Source organism: Solanum pennellii, chromosome 3, assembly GCF_001406875.1.
Source record: "Solanum pennellii chromosome 3, SPENNV200".
NCBI classification, from domain to species: Eukaryota; Viridiplantae; Streptophyta; class Magnoliopsida; order Solanales; family Solanaceae; genus Solanum; species Solanum pennellii.
Window position 1 is genome coordinate 57,187,723 of NC_028639.1, and position 18,015 is coordinate 57,205,737.

General features: G+C 34.5%; 2 protein-coding genes across 2 annotated transcripts; both read right to left on the bottom strand.

The window, feature by feature from the left end:
* Window positions 1-3,169: 3,169 nt before the first annotated feature.
* LOC107013876 (cytosolic sulfotransferase 5-like) lies at window positions 3,170-4,797 on the bottom strand. Its single transcript, XM_015213757.2, has one exon. The coding sequence runs from the start codon at window positions 4,387-4,389 to the stop codon at window positions 3,409-3,411; it is 981 nt and encodes a 326-aa protein (XP_015069243.1). The 5' UTR covers window positions 4,390-4,797; the 3' UTR covers window positions 3,170-3,408.
* Window positions 4,798-6,042: 1,245 nt separating this feature from the next.
* On the bottom strand, window positions 6,043-10,502 carry LOC107012938 (pentatricopeptide repeat-containing protein At3g46790, chloroplastic-like). The gene is made up of 2 exons (XM_015212911.2): window positions 7,870-10,502; window positions 6,043-6,595 (listed from the first exon to the last, which is right to left on the bottom strand). Exon 1 carries the CDS (start codon window positions 10,298-10,300, stop codon window positions 8,480-8,482), a length of 1,821 nt encoding a protein of 606 aa, XP_015068397.1. The 5' UTR covers window positions 10,301-10,502; the 3' UTR covers window positions 6,043-6,595; window positions 7,870-8,479.
* Window positions 10,503-18,015: the final 7,513 nt, after the last annotated feature.

Below are 18,015 nucleotides of genomic sequence, written 5' to 3' on the forward strand. Positions count from 1 at the left end.
CCCCCCCTATTTTATAAAAGCTAAAAAATATTCTTACTTCATCCCCCCACCTCCAAAATGTAACATATTATTTTTTTATTGAAAAAGGAATAGTTACTATAACATCTCACCTGACCCTCCGCTTTAAAAAATTCTTGTTTTGTGTTAGATATCTATATATATTTTTAAAAATTCTTACAAAGTATTAATTGTGTTCGTTATAATAAATTTTACAGAACATATTCGTTATAAATCTATTATACAAACTTATGGATATTTTTAGGGGTGTAGCTTCGTACTCTTTAGGGTGTCCAATTGGACATTAGATACCCTTTGTTAGGAAATTGTATCGTAAATACAAGTAAAATAATATACAAAGTGGTTATATAATGTACCCTAGACACCCTTAACATAACACGGTGTTGTCACCTAATGGTTTAAGGCACCTTGAAAGAGCCAAGTCTTTAGTACTTTTTCGATAAATTCTTTTATTTTTTTTCAAATTCTTTCATGTACATTACATACTTTTTTTCAAAAAAGAATCATGTGTATTACGTAGTTTGATTCTAAAAATTCCGAGTGCACTGTTTCATCTTTTTTTTTAAATTTTTTTTTTATGTATATTACATATTTTTTAAATCTTTTCATGTATATTACGTAGCTTAATTTTTAAAATTTCCAGTGCACTCATTCATCCAAAAGAAAAAATGTACTCGTGTACAATTCCTGAGCACCCTTCGTAAAAATTTTGGCTACGCCACTTTGATATTTTTAAGAACTTATAGGTATAAAACATATTTCTTGAAAAAGTTAAATATTTCTCCCAAAATCTATAGTCAAACACAGAGTAAAACTTCACTTAAAAATAACTTGCCAAAATTATTTAAGAATCTATGATCAAACGTTTGCTAAGCCTAGCTATTATTATATTAGGTAACATTTATCCAATCTATTAGGGACATTTCGATTTATATATATATATATATATATATATATATATATAATCTGACTTCAAAATAACTAATTGAAGGATTTGCATAATAATTTAAAAAAAAATCACTTTCAAAATGCATCTTACCAAAAGGAATGGAATTCGCGGAATAAGATATTTTTTCTCATTTTATATGATATAGTCTGAATTTTGAGAGTTAAATAAGATAATCTTATACCGTGATTTATTTCTCTGTCCTTTAAAAAATTTAATTTTAAATTCTTATACTTATAGTTAGAGCGTCAATATGGGGTAGGCCCGTTGGGCTAGTTTGGCCTAACGCGGGATTTAATAGGGTTGGGCTAAGACTTTTGGAGTCCATTTACGATAATGACTTTTTAGTCCGGCCTGAACAAGTCTGTTGATTTGTAGGGCTTGAGAAATATCAATAGGGTCGGCCCGTGGACCAATAAAAATTAATTAAAAATAAAATATGATATTGAAATTTAAAATTAAAGAGAGTCCAAACTCAAAACAATTAGATTGATATTTTTATTTAGATACTTATACTTTTACTTGAAAAAAAACAAACTTGATAAATATTATAAAGATAATTTTATTTGTGGATTTGATTAACAAGTAGTAACATTAACATCATGTAATATTGATTTGTCGATATTTATGACAATATTTTTAAATTATAATTTATAATTTAATTTAATATAATAATTATAAAAAATATAATTTTTTAAAAAGTGAGATGGCCCGGCAAGCCTGTATCCCACATACTTGTGGCTTGGACTGACCGTTTTCTAGCCAATGAGTTAGTCCGAACTGACCCTTGAAATGTCAAATCATGTATGGATTAGCCCGAATGGGGTGGACTAGCTCATATTGACAACTCTACTTATAGTACCTTTTATTTTATTTCTAAATATGTAAAAGAAAAGAAAAACATAAAGATTATATGTCCAAATTTACGGTCAAAATAAAGAAGTTTGACTCTCAAAATTTAGTTCATATGATTTGGATTATCTTTTATTTAGTTTCTAAATAAGTAAAAAAAATAATCAAAAACAGAGATTGTATGTCCAAAAATTTACAATCAAAATAAAAAAGTTTTGACTCTAAAAATTTGAATTTATATCATATGATTTGGGATAGAGTGACACTTTTTGCTTTCAAGTTTTTAATCTCAGAAAAAATGTTGTCATTCGAAGCGTCTATTAACTCCAACGTTGTGAAAAAACTCAAAGCACTTATAGTATATGATGACACTACAACTCGAATGATCCTTCAAGCATTTCTAATGAAATTTGGTGTGGAAACTCATGAGGCCAAAAATGGCAAAGAAGCTATTCTTGCTCATCACTCCGATGCATGCTTTGATTTGATTTTGATGGATTTATACATGCCAGTAATGAATGGTCGTCAAGTATGCTTCTATAAATCTTAATTTAATTTTTATTTGAACATCTTAATTTTTTTTACCTACAATTCAAGTAAGAAATGTTTTTTATTATGCAGGCAACTAAGGAACTTCGAGATATGCATGTTTGTAGCTTGATTGTGGGGATGAGAGCCCAAGAAAAAGAAGAAGAGAAGAAATCATTCATGAATGCTGGCCTTGATTATTATTATCAGAAGCCGCTTACTATTGATGAAATTCACGATCTTATTGAAAAAATTAAGAGAAATAAGCCTATCAAAATTCAAAAGTATTTGGTTTGATCCACATGTTAAATCTATTGAGAGATTAAGAAAATAAGTCAGATGACTAAAGTATTTATACCATACTTACGATGACTTGTCTCAACTTGTGCTTGACTTAGCTTCTTGTTTTGTTACAAACACAAAAACGAATATAATTAGGTACATTCTTTAATTAACATTTCAATTTTTGTCATAAAAGTATTTTATAAGGTAACACATTGGTTTGCAAAAGGGCAAGTAGTGATTTTACGAGAATTGTCTATAAAATCTCTAAAGCTCTTGCGACTTTTGTAGAAACTATTTTGGGTGAGTTGATCTAGAACAAATATCACAAATGAAAATAAGCTACAAGTACAATACAACACAAAACATAACATGATCCACATGAGTTGCTAAGTTAGAATATTTGACGAAAATATGTTAATTGACTCGCTTTGGACAATAGTAGATTTGTCTGTCTAATCAAATTGACACTAGTAAATATAACACAAGGATCTTTTTTTTCATAATTTTTAATATTTAAATAAATAAAAGGGGGAAGAGAAGTAAAGAGAAATAGAAGCAAGTACTTATAACGAGCTACAAAATTGAAAAACCAAATACAACTCACAAGAGCATAGAACCCCATTAATAGGGACCTACTCTTTAACTAGCATCCCTTTGGGAACGCCTGACGCGAGGAAGATAGAAAGGTAACTTATGACACCAAAGAGTTACGTTCTTTTCTTCCGCGTGTATTTATGAACAACTATAAAGAAATGAATGAAAAAACAAAGAAAGGGATATCAAGTCTCAAACTCTAATCCAAAGTCTTTAAACTTGAGATGTGTTGTTTGATTAATTCGATCTTCCATTTCAGGATTCAAGTAATTCTTCCAATCGCCAACAATCCCTTTCCTGAAATAACTACCATTCGGAACGCCGTAAATAACAGAGCCATTTTTATTCACTTCCAAGTTCCTCAATCTCTCTAAACTACACCTCCACACAACTTTTTCCAAATCCTCTTCCTTCTCAAATGGCTTCCCCAGAAACAATCCCAATTTCCTCACCTGTTCTTTCGGGTCCTTTATCATCTCTTCGTATTTCAAGAACAGCATCTTCTCAGGCCTCTTCTGACTTTCTAACCAATAACCCAATACATTTTCAAAATACGGACCGTATTGATGAACCCCTGTGCAGAACTCGTCAACCGCCTTTTCCAGGGGATAAGGTTCTTGATTTCCCCTGAAAATGGAATTGAAAAAATGCCATAGAGAGACCAATGTGTCCTTTGGGTTTCGGGCTACGCAAACAATTTTGCAGTTGGAATTGATGATGGAATTTGGAAGGAAATGGAAAGGCAAATGTGTGTGGATAAGTCTTGGAGATGGCGTGGAATACAGATCAGGAGTTGGTTTTGTGGAGTAAATGGAGGATTCAATGGTCTGAACATGAAATTGTGGATTGTCTTTAGTTAACAGATCTTCATTTTCGGGGATGTTATGATTCTGGTGCAAGATACAGAGACAAAGGGCTTTGAGCCAAGTCGTACCGGTCTTTGGAGCTGATGCTAATAAAACATCGTCACTCCCAGCTTGGAAGGAGGAACTAAATTTCATAGCACATTTGATTAGGCCGGGCTCGAACCAGAACTCTTTCCATTTTCTAATCTCCATAGCATCCCAAAACAGAGCACTTGGCAGCTCGTTTATTAGAGCATCATCCTTTTCTTCTGATGACTGCGAAGAATCGATGATATTGGAGTTTGATTCTTCATCAGCCATCAGTTGGAGTGAAAAACAGAGAAGTAGATTGATTGTGTAACACCTCTCTCTCTCTATATATATATACACACACAATGGCTGCTGAAAAAATGAAGACTTTGGATTCCCTGATTAACACTGAAATATTTGTTTGCGAGTCCTAAGGAGAGTTATTTAGCTTACCGAGTTAATTTGTTTTCTGGTTATCGCATTGATATGTGTTAACCAAAGACGAAGCTAAAATTTTAAACTTTATGAGTTCTAACTTTTATAGTAATAATTTTAAGTGAAAATAACTGAGTTTAATTTATCAATATAAATATCGAGCATACAAACCAGAAACTCTGCCCCTGGGTTTCAAATAAAGAGAAAAAAGATGCTGTGACCCAGCATCTGCGCCGCATATGGGGGGTTAAGGCAAGGAGTACTCCAAATACAATATATCTAAAAGTTAACTTTACGTACTGACAGATTAAAGTTATGAAAGCATATTACTAATATAAATATTATATCAGTATGAGAAATATCTCAACTACATTAGCTATTTCATTGGATGTGGACACAGTATTTTTTTTATATTTTAAGGATGAAAACACATGTTAGGTTTGGGCACAGAGATATTGTTTTTATTAGCCATGAGCAGAAATATTTTATTGTCCAACTCTGTTAGAGTCAAATTTGATTTCCCAACGCTACATTGAAAGATGTCTTGATTTCTGTCTCGTGAGTCATTGTGCACCTATACCAGCATGTCTACACTCTATACTAAGTAGACTTTTGGCCATCTGATACCGTATTACGATATAGTATCATTTTTGGACATGTAATTTTATACTGATTTTATTTCATAATTTCGTATTATGGGATGTGATTTCATATTGTTCAAAAACTATGATATGAAATTATATAGTAATTCTATATCATTATTTGAGATATTTTAATACATAATTCGATTCACGAGTTTACATTTTATTAAAAGAATCTCACAATTATATCTGCTACCATTTATTTCATATGTAAATAAAATTTATAATCACATCATTACTTTAAAAAATCTATTATTTTCACAGATATAAAATTATTATTCCCACCAACATATAGTCACTTTAACTCACACCAATCGATTGATAAAGTGATGAATAATTTATGGTTTATGAACATGAAAATATAGTTACAGATGATATTGTCCAATAAATGGCTCAAAGTAAGAATGTTGGTTCGTCTTCTCGGTCACATGATCGAGAAAAGCAAGTTCAACGTGCGGAAATTGTACATACTATGTCATATGTTTATATTAAAGACTAGTACACTACAATTTTTGTTCAATTTTTTTTATTTAATTAATGTTAGATGAAACAATTATTTAAGTGGAAAACAAATAGATTTGTAATAATTTATTATGCAATTTCATAAATTTTTATTTATTTGATAAGATTGAAGGAACAATTGAGACTATTTTAATAGTTTTACAACTTATGAGATTCTTATGTTTATGAAAAAATACTCGTACAACAATTTCATATTGCATGTCCAAACAAAACATCAATTTCATCTCATGATACCATATGGCATGGTCAAACGGGCACTAAGAATTAGATCTACAAAATAAAAGATCACGGTAAATAACTAGCATCTCCATCTATGGAGCATCGGGGATGGGGGCGGGACATACAATTTACAGTTCAAGGAGACTTTAAAAATAGGGCACTACATCACCCCTGTTTTTTGCGTTCGATTCAGTTTAAGTTATGAGTTCATATCTTCAAAAACTGAATCTGAAAATTTTTTCCGTGTTATACACTTGGATACAAGGGAGGTAGATACATTATTTACAAGTATAAAGATGTATAAAAGTTGTTACCGAAAAAAGTTGGCTGTGTGTGTAAACTAACAATGTAGCTTATGTAAGTTCTGCACTAAGTCAGAGGATTGACGGATTTGTTGGGATGACACTCAGGTAGAACCACACCGTCCCAAGTCAAATTAACCAAATTAACCGTACCTGCTGGACTGGTCTGGTCTGATTAAAGACTGCTGCATCCAAACATGTTGCTCTGTCCTGATAAAACGAAAATGTTCTTGACTATTGAAGTACAACCATTTGTTACGTTCGCGGTGGATTGCCACCAGGAATGTGAAGAAAGTATCAACAACCGAAGGGGGAGCATCGTTTTGAAGATCATGGATCAAACTTGGGAAGTCAAAGTCTTCCTTATACAACAGGCTCCTGGAAAGAAAAGGATGTTAAATTGTTAATTAGCACAATATTAAAGCAAGCTAATAATTAAATTGTTAGCACATTATAACAGTGTCATATGTTATTTTAATAACTAACTCCCATTTCTACATGCTTTTTTTTTTTTGGGCTGTACAGATGTTTAACCACTCCCTTGTTTATAATGATCTTATCTAAACCCTATTTTACCTAGTCAAAATCTCCACAGTGTTCCAGAAAACCCAACTAAGTAGTATTCTAGGAGAACAAATAGTGCTTTAGATGTCTTGAAGAAATATTTTCCTGTTTACATAATGTTAGTCTGGATAGTTATAGGGTAAAAAATAGCTCTGAATGGAAGTGAAAGTAAACATTTGAAAACAACTCTGTTTTGTTGCTATATCCTAGAAATCATTCCAAAAGATACTGAAATGGAAACCTCGGAGTACTAGGAAGTAGGCTTAACGGATTTGTAGATATCTTTGACAGCCTTTGGACGATGAAAATCTGCCAAAAACGCGACAAGACCAAAAGACTATAAGAGAAGCAAGATTTAGGACTAAGGAGACTGGCTGTTTTCCCAGAGTTCTGCTTTCAAAGTAAATAAGAAAGAAGGAGAAAGATCAGCCTCAAAACCTTATCCTTGCGTTGAAATTAGAATAGATTCAGAAAGGCAGACATTTAGGGAGCTTTACATGTCTTGTGGACGCCCCTTGCGATCGGAGACTATCTATGGTACAAATCCCTCTAATATAGTATCTGATCAAGATAAGATTCTTCTTAGCTTATTCTGGAGGAGCTCACTGTTTTACAGATAAATATTAACCCCAGTATATCTTTCTACCGTTTGTCTGATGGGAAGATAGGTTATGTTCAATAAGTGCCTGCAAACATATCTGAGATATGCCACAAGCAAGCAACCCAATGACCGACCTAGATAGTTATCTGGTACTTAGAAGCTTTTTATTCACCAAAGTAAGAAATATGTACATCAAAATGCGACTGGACAGAAAGCCCCAACTTGCACCAAATCAAACTATCAATGATGCAGAGTAGAAATCTAAAGACTTAAAAATATGGTGTTCAATAAATAGAGAGCATCTCAATGTGTAAAAAATCAAACATACTTTGCAAGGTCCACACAGATCATGTCAACTCCTTAAATAACATCTCAACACGGGCAAAAGTGAAAAGTAAATATGAAAAATTTCCCAAATATACAAATGTATCGATGTTTATGCAAAGGGCTAAATGAAGAAGGAAATAGTGTGCTGAACAAATAATACCTGATTTAGTAGCTAATGCTAAATAACATGGCCAGTCGTTTGCTTGGAGACTGAAGATGTTATTCAGAGTATATAGGCATTCGGTCATAACCAACTGTTTGAGATGTATAATTTGGATGAGAATATAGAAGAATTGGTTTTTTGACCATTTGACCATGTGGGCTCTACCTATACATGAAAAGAATCAGCAAACCTACTAAAAACATGTCCGTGTACGAGCTGGCTACAGTTTCAAATTCTAAATGTAATTCACCACTGAGATACACCAATGATAAGGTCATTAACTATCTCACATAGAGATGTATTTCTGAAGCTGCATGGAAAATCTATGTATGATTTTCAAGAATAGATGATGTCTGACGTGTAGTGAGGAGTGGCGACAAATTAATTGCAGGAACGAATCCGAGTTCTCTTCTTACATTGGCCAAACCCAATATCTCTTTGCTGAAACCAATTGGAGCTGCTTCTTTATTGAGAATAAGAACATGGGCACAATTAAAGAGTTATTGCTTTTTGACAAAACAATCATGATTTACACTTTACTCAGTTAGATGAGCCAATTTTTCTTCAAGAAGCAATTGATTTCTCATCACAAATTCCTGAACCCATTTCACCAATAATCTCCACAAGAACAGATGCCATCTTTGAAATGATGATAGCGATTGACATCTCTGATAGTGATTTCTCTCTCTGTTAACTTTGAGATAAACTTGATCGCAACATGACAGTCCTCGCAAACTCGGAGATTCTTGGTGATCAACAACTTTGTCCCTGGGGGTGTACTAATTAGTCCAAAAGCAATCGCTAGCCTTTCACTGTGGCTGCACACCATTCTGCTCTTCTCATCATCTTCCACATCATGGAAAACTGGCGTAATGTTTGGGACATAGCCAGCTTGTAACATTCGTGCTCCTAAGCTCTGTAGCTCTGCATAAATCTCGTCAGACATAGGATGAGATGTATCCCCAGAGAGAAATGCATGTACTTTGTTTTTAACTTCAATCCAACTGTACGCGGTGGTTTTCTTCACACCTCTTTCGTTCATTAGTTCTCTAAGCTTTGCAACACCTTCCCATCTACCTGCTTGGGCATAAATATTAGATAGGATCACGTAATTGCCTGCATCATCAGGCTCAAGCTCAATCAACCTCTCTAATGCCAATTCTGCAAATTCCACATAACCATGGATTTTACATGAATTAAGAAATGCACCCCAGACACCAGCATCTGGCATAACTTTCATCTGTGTGATTAGTCCATAAGCCTCATTTAAGCGACCAGAATGACCTAGGAGATCAACCATGCATGTAGTGTGCTGAATAGTTGGTTCAATTCCATAATCTTTTGCCATTGAATCAAAATACATCCTCCCTTCACTCAACAGACCTCCATGACTACAAGCTGATAAAACACCTACAAAAGTTATATGATCCGGCTTAGCTTTGCCAACCATCTCATTAAACAGGCAAAGTGCTGCATTAGCATGACCATGCATTGCATATCCAGTGATCATAGTATTCCAAGAAACTACTCTTTTCTCCTGGAGTCCTTCGAACAAGATCCTAGCAACCTTCACAGACCCACTCTTGGCATACATATCCACAAGTGCTGTCTTCACTTTGTCAAGAGAGTCAAAACCCTGTCTCCAACTATACCCATGAAGCTCCCTCCCCTGTCGAAGAGCTGCAACATCAGCAGAAGCAGAAATCGCAGTCACCAAGGTCGCCTCCGTGGGTCTAATACCTCCACACGCCATTTCACCACATAAAGCCAAACAATCCTCAGGGTGACCATTTTGTGAGTAAGCAGCAAGCATTGAATTCCAAACAACTACATCCCTCTCAACGACATTCTCAAACACCTCCCTGGACCTACCAACACAACCACATTTAGCATACATGTCAATAAGAGCAGCACCCACAAAAACATCCTTATCCCACTTCGTTCTCTTTGCATATTCATGTATATCCTTCCCCACTTCAATCGCAGACAAGGCCGAACACGCTTTAAGTACAAACGGAAAAGTAAAATTATCAGGCACATGACCATAATCAATCATTTGATAATACAGAGAAATTGCAGCCTCATATGGTCCATTCCAAGCATAACCACGAATCAAAACATTCCAAAGAAAAATATTTCCTTTAGGAATTCTATCAAACAGGTGATGGGCATTCGGCAATTTGTCACAAACACAATAAAGATTAACAAGCTTTGTTGCTAAATTGATATTGTAGCCTAAACCCGTGAGGCATAGATGCGCATGGAGCTGCTTTCCAGGCTGAACTGCTTTTCGAGCAATGCAAGATTGGAGAAGAGAAGCATAATGTTGAGTTGAGTTTAAGTGTTGATGATAGTGATGAATTTGAATGATCCCTCCAATGATTGTATGCTTACGAGCCAAACAACTTGTAGTAATTGATGATAGCATTTGATTATGTTCGGTACCAGGAAAGTGTAAAGGTTGCTGCAGCCTCACTATGCTATTACATTAACCTCCAACTCTAATATAGAAAGAGCGGGTGGAGTTTGAAATTTTATCAAATGTCAAAAGGAGTTCAAAGAATATGAAATTTTAGAATTTTAGAGCTATTCATTAGGCTTATCAAAACTAATAGAGAAAAAAATCAATAAAAACAATTTTAGTTACAAGTTAGACTATGCTTCCTTTAGTTCATATTAAGTGAATTATTTTTAAAAAAGATTACGATTCAATAAGTGAACTTTTTAAAATTTAAGATCGTTATTAGAAAAAAATTATATTTGTTCTTTTTCTTGATAAAATTCAAAACTAATTTAGTTTACATTTTCTAGAATCGAATGTGAACTTCAACCATATTCCAACAAAAGAAATTAGAGCTCTAACACATTACATATCTCATCCAATACGACCATAATAAAAAATGTTATCAATATAGAATCTCCAAATAAACTACATTGGAAAAAAAGAGGACAAATAACTTCATATATATATATATATATATATATATATAAGTCATAATACATATATAGAATCTAACTCTCTAATCCATCTTAGAGTCGACATTACCCTTAAAACATAAACATAATTACAATATTTAAGACTTTACAGTAAACAATAACATAGTAAATCCTAGGACTTAAGGATTCCTTTCCTTGAGCTTGGGAATCACATATCAATCTCCTTAATCATATAGACATTCTTTAAGCATCCATAACCTACACTTTATGTAAACACCAGAGAAGAATGGAATTAGTAAAAGAATGCACTAAGTATGACAACTATGCAAAAACATGTATTTAAAAGGGATATTTTCTTGAAATCATATTTCATGCCTTTATGATTAAATCTTTATAAAATATTGAAACAGTAGATTGATATAATTCGTACACTTCATATAAACATATTCTAAGGCCAAACACTTCATAGAATCACAGATAGGACATATTACATTTTTGAGTTACATTACAATGATCTCTTGTTCCCTTAACAGTGAGCTAATTTCCTTTTTATTCATTAACTTCCCAAATAACCCTTTAGTGATGGTGCAATGCATCACCTTAGGACCACAAGGAAAACAATACTTACAACTTAAAGAATCCAACACATATCATCATAGAAATATAGTACAACANTTATCTGATCCTCCGTCTTGGAAGTGCATCCTTAGAAATTTCAACATAATGCTTAGTAGTGTTGGACTAACTAAAATGTTAAAATCAACAAATTGTATGTGTGAAAATTAGAGAGAAGACACAAGTATCTGCTGAATTCTTTTTTGGTAATTTTGTATAGTTTTTTATTTATATGGCATATTTCGTGATTTCACGCAATTGAGGCGCATGAGAGATATTCGGATGCCATGCAAGTCAAAAAGTGACCAAAAAAAATAAAAGAGTTCAAGTGGTAATAGAATTTTGATTTAGTTAAGATATTTCTTTGAGATTTGGGTCATAATCTAGGAGGGTGAAAGAGGATCGATTTTTTAATCTAACACCACTCCCAAGCAGTCTACAACTTTTGCAAACTTCAGCCTTACACTCTCACGAATTTGGCTAAGTATAGTAATACTTAATTTAGTTTTTCTTAGGCAATAAACAAAGTAACAACACAACCAACGTACGAGAACTCTTCCCAACCCTTTATTAATATCAAATCAACAAAGGAAAAGGCTTCACGAATTTGTCTAAGGCCAGAAACAATCTTACATGCCTTAGATGAAATTTCCACCTATATAAAATTTTTGCACATGGCAGTTACATGCGACAGTTACAAATCAAATTTGTTCAACACTTGCCACTATAGAATTTAAACTAAGTTTCCAACAGTTATTAGGCTTCAATTCGACTAAGGCAACAAGTATAGTTTCATTACCCTTCTTCAGCTCTTTGGCAATCGACATAGCAGACAACATCATTCCTCTATCCTTCTTCTTTGCAACATTACTGACTTTTCCAAACGGATGAACACCTTTCGCAAATCCAGCATTGCTTTCACTCATAATTATGATCTCATCTAAATGTGAAAAAGGAACAAACTAGAATTTTCTGAGAAAATCAATACCAAGTATCATCTCAAAATCTCCTAGTGGCATCACCATCAAATTATGTTTTCCCACCCAAATTTCAGTCGACATAGACACCACATAATCCATACCCACAATGTCTTGTGCCTTAGCAGTCACTGTGTTGACGTAGGAAGGACTTTTAGTCAACTTAAGCACTAATTTTTCAGCACTATTAACATCAATAAACGTATGAGTAGCCCCCTATCAACCATAGCCATCACAATTTTTCTTTTATTTTCATTTCCATATGAATCAATGAAGCATGTGGATTTGAAGTCTTAGATGTCCACTCAACATTATTAATAAACATAATAATATTGAAAGACAAACCTGTAACACCCCGTATCCAAAACAGACCAGAAGTTTGTTTTTCACAAATTACAGGGGCAATCTACGGCCACAATCTACGAACCATAGTCTGATCTACGAGTTGTACTGTAGGTCCGTAGTTGACATCTACATCCCCTCTCAAAATTCATTTCAGAAAATAAACTAAGTCTCGACCCACAAACAGACCTACGGTCCGTAAGTCAGACCACGATCCGTGGTCTGTGTCCATGGATTGAGACTCATGTTACCCAACCTATGACATGAACTACGGATGACCAACACAAGTTGTTATTCAATCTAAGGTCCGTAGATTTGACCGTAGGTGAAGTTAGCGGTTAGTTAAGGGAAATTACTGATTGAGTCAACTTCAAATGGTCATAACTCTAAGCACAAAATAAATAAGATGTCCTATGACCTATGATGTGATAGATAATTGAATCATCTTTGCAACATCGCCGAGTTGCTAAAAACCGACCTCTGAGTAAAAAGTTATGCCCATTTTAGTGAAGACCTGTTGAACAAATGACGCAACATTGATTGAACGACGGCCCATCGATCCAGGTAGTCAATTGCTCCGACGGCAATTATTCCATGGGTCTTTTGATCTTTTTCTAGTTCGTTTAACCCCTATGATACATAGTTGAAATCCTAAATCATGAGATTTTAGTCAGTTTAAGACTATAAACATAACTAATACTTACTCAAGTCAAATCATTAAGAAAAACTTAGAAAATAAAAAGCATGAGAGGAGAAAAAGGTCAAGAACCCTAGTTCAAAAACGCGACAACGTTCTATCAGTTTCAGCCCTAAAGATTTTTCCATAGATTTCATCACCAGGTATGTTGGATTTCACTAGTGAGTTACTTTCACCCATTGGGTCCAAGATATCAGTCAGATTCTTGATTCACTTATCATGATTAGACTTAGGATTTCTAGAACTTCAAAAATTACCATGAATTAGTTAGTTATATGTTCCAAATTACATTACCATGTTATTACTCAGTTTATTGAAAGAATTTCAGAACTCTCGCTATGTATTTTATTTAGTTCTTGAATTAAACATGATAGGTTATATATTTCACTTACTTCAAATATACATGTATTAGTTATTAATGCATCATTATCAGATTAATTGTTGCATTCTCAATTTGCATGTTCAGTTTTGAGCTATCCAGTATTTACAGAAATTCACTCATAATATGTTAATCACTTAATTCAGTGAGAGTAACATAATACTGAGTTGGACTATGGTTCAACGTACCCAAATAGTCCCAAAACTACTAGTCAAGTAGGTTGTAAGTCCACTCTGTGGGCATCAGTTCATGCTCACGCCAGCATGCCTTTATACCTTTGGCTGGGTATATTGGGTCACGATGGGGCGTACACATCAGACTCCACATTTAGCTCATGTGATTTTATTATCGGTTGTTAGTAGCTCCCATAGATAAGACTCTATTGCATTGACCATATTTACAGTTCAGTTAGTATTCAGTCTCAGCATGTTATAAATTTGGCCATTTCATCCAGCTAGCTCAGAATTCAGTATATCATGTTCAGAATATTATGCTTCTCTTTGTGCTTGTTCAGTTCTGTATTAATCATACATTCTCACGACTGGAATCTAGACCCCATACGAGATCGGCGTCGTTGACCTCTTAGAGGTCGCAAACAAGCCTACTTACGTCATTCTTACTTTACATAGGTTAATTTTAGCGGAAAATTTGAAACTTTTGATTCTTTAAACATACTTGATAAACATTCTTAACATTTCATAATCGTTCATCATCAACCATCTAACATTAAAGAGATAAGCAACTGAAAGAAATAATTCATTAAGTATTAATTGTATAATGGCCAAAATAGCACCAATACAAAGTCTGAACCAAAACAGGAAATAAACGCTAGTGGAACATGCTCCACTAGTTCAACTCTAAGACTACGCTAGAATGTAAAACAGTAGCATCCTCGAAAGCATGAGGACCTACCAAACTCCGGATGAATGCTGACGTCCGGATATCTTCAACAACGAACCTGTAGCTCTACCGCCCATCTGTGCTTGCACCTAAAAGTAGATGTTTGTATGGAATTAGTACACACTTGTACTAAGTATGGGTATATGCAAGCACACACCAAGGACATGCATGAGAAAGAATAGCTCTTTCGTAACGACATGATTTTTGGAAGTCAAGTCAGTAGACTTGCCAAATTGAGATTGGGAAAGTTATGCCATGAGAGTAACATGCATCATTATAATTATCGTATTGCACACAACACATAACATCTTCATATAGCACATATCATATAACACATAGCTTCTTTCATATTATTCATTCATATGCCATGAGATCTTGTTATCATGAACTTGACATTAAGACTTTCCAAAATGAGGGCTCAACATATGGGACCTGAACTAGGGAGTCTTCATTAGCAAACACAGAGTCTGCTTCATTCATTCATACATAATTCATTTCATTTCATTCATAGGCCAGTGTGAACACCAGTTATACCTAGGATGTAGTTTAAGACTTTCATCGGGTTTGCTGTGCGATGATCAGGAATAATCTAATGTCATTACTTGAATCTAGCTTACCTCCTGATTATCCTATCCTAACACCTTCGGTATCATTCATCTCTTTATATGATCCATTTGAGGCTGGCCTCGTTCATTCATTGGGAACTTTAACTTTAACCGACATAGATCATGTGAGCATCATGAAATCCAGTGTCTCCCTCACACCGAAAGAGGTAGAATCATCGGCCAAAGTGACTCAATAACATGCTAGCGTATATGGGAATTTAACCCCGCCAGATCCCTATATTGGCAGTATAGGTTGAAAGACTAGGAGATGTATGGAGACCCGGACAATCTCATCTCATGAGAGTTACGTGAACCTTCTTCTTTCCCGAAAGAAGGCATCACCGCTCATAGCTAGCCTATTGTTGCTATGTATAAAGTTCCATGACATTCAACTCATACATCATGGAAGCTGGCTTCTAGTATGAGGACAACATAGCTCATTAGATGATTTCTCATCTCATCATTAGTATTAAATGTTTTAAACTCAATATTTTCATTAGAGTGTTCACAGAGACTTGTCCCTTCATTATCTTACACTGTCATTGGTGAGTACGTATTGGTAACATTTACTTAGGCTCATTTGAGATTGCTCTCATCGTATAAATTAGCCTCACATCATGAATGTCACCACATTCTTCATTATTAGTACTTTGTTTTTCATAGTTACTCACCTCTTATTACGTGAATGTTCATTTCTTCATTTCATAGTTCATCTCATCATATGCCAATGCACTTGGCTATTTAGTGTATCTTACGCTCGTACTTAACCCTCCTAAGGTTCATCATTTCATTACGTACATCTTAGGTTCACTTAATTTTTGAACGTATTTTAGACTTATGTGTCTATACATACAAGCCATGGGGCTTCATTCATAGTTCGCTATGTGATTCTTACTTTCCTAAGATTATGTATCACAAGACTTATGTATCTTGTATATATGCCAAGATCTTGATTTTTTATCTAAGTAGATAGCATTACTCTTGGATATTTTACTCACGTATGACTTATGTATCAATACAGAAGTTTGGGCACGGGAACCCAAAGCTTGAATCACTTGGATTTCATTTATATTTTTCATTGATTTTATTTCTAATATTCATAACATTAGAACTCTAAATTAAATCTCAACATTTACATGAAATGATTAATTTTCTATTTTAATTAGAATTCTAAATTAAATCTCAACATATACATGAAAGGATTAATTTTCTATTTAATTAGAATTCTAAATTAAATCTCAACACTTACATGAAATGATTAATTTTCTATTTTAATTAAATTCTAAATTTAATCTCAGCATTTACATGAAAGGATTAATTTTCTATTTTAATTAGAATTCTAAATTAACCGAAGTGTTGGGGTTTCAAACCTTCACAATCCCTTTTTAATTTTTTTTATTAGTCACTTGTTGCCCATTCTTGCCTAAACCAAGAGGTTGTGGGTTCAAACCCCCACAGCCTCTTGATTTTTCCTTTGATTTTCGCTGGGGAATGGAGGTTGTGGGTTCGAACCCCCACAGCCTCCTTATTTTTCTTTTTACCTTCCATCTTGGCAGCTGATGAGGGGCGTGGGATCGATTCCCCACGACCCCATTCTTTTCCCTTAATAAATTTTCCCTTCCTTAGCTTCTCATTTTCGCTACTGGTCGAGGGGTTGTGGGATCGATTCCCCACAGCCCCCCCCCCCCCTTTTTTTTCTCTTCTCCTTCGCTACCTACCTAGAGGACGTGGGTTGGAATCCCACTCCTCTCATTTAAATATTTACCTTTTAAGTATAGGCATCCGGCTAAGGGAACACAGGTTCGAATCCCGTGCGCCTCACTTATTTTTAATTGCCTGTTTGGGGTATCCTCCACGTCGTTGGATCGAAACCCTACAACAACATATATTTTTTTCTTTTTCTGCCGAGATTGCTGTAAACCCAGCCCCAGTTCGATCCACAATTAGCACACCCCTTTATTTATTTTTTTGTTAAGATATGCTTTAGTGAGGTCTGGGGTTCGATCCCTGCAGACCTCACCTATATTTTTTTTATTTTCAGACGCCCAAAAATTCCAGAAATTATATGCAGCCGATTTCCAGATTCTGGAACTTTGTTACATATTTTATGCAGCATTTTACGGGACATTTGAGCACCTTTTTATTAGTCGTTCGTTAGGATTCATAAGACAAGTTAAAGGTATGATTTGGTCATTTGTTTTTACTAGAATTTCTAGGATTTCAATCATGTGAACATCACAATTTTAAGAGCCTCTAATTGCACATAAAACACGAGTAATTTGTATGCTATTAACATGCTAAAGAAAGACTCAAAGTCATGGTCACAATCTTGCACAAATACATACGTATTTTCATTCATATTTCGGAAAGACACAAAATATAAACATATAATCATGAACACATACTCGAAACGAGATCATCACTAAATTCTACCAACAAGATTACCCAACCGAAGATCATAGGGAACTAGTGACAGGGACATGCAACGAGGAACAACCTTAGTTTCGAGGTGAATAGTTTGAATCGTAAGGGCCTCTTGGGAAAAGAACCAAGAGAGAAGAAACTCATAGCTTAATCGATGTTCAAACGTTGATGTTTCTGCCCCAAACCTCCTCCAGAATCATGTCCAACCCTCTAAATGTCAACACCACTTCGACGGACAAACCTCTGTAGGCTAATGTGTGATTAACA

Bases quoted from the DNA above. Each gene is read 5' to 3' on its own strand.
- LOC107013876 (XM_015213757.2), bottom strand. From the start codon at position 4,389: ATGGCTGATGAAGAATCAAACTCCAATATCATCGATTCTTCGCAGTCA.
- LOC107012938 (XM_015212911.2), bottom strand. From the start codon at position 10,300: ATGCTATCATCAATTACTACAAGTTGTTTGGCTCGTAAGCATACAATC.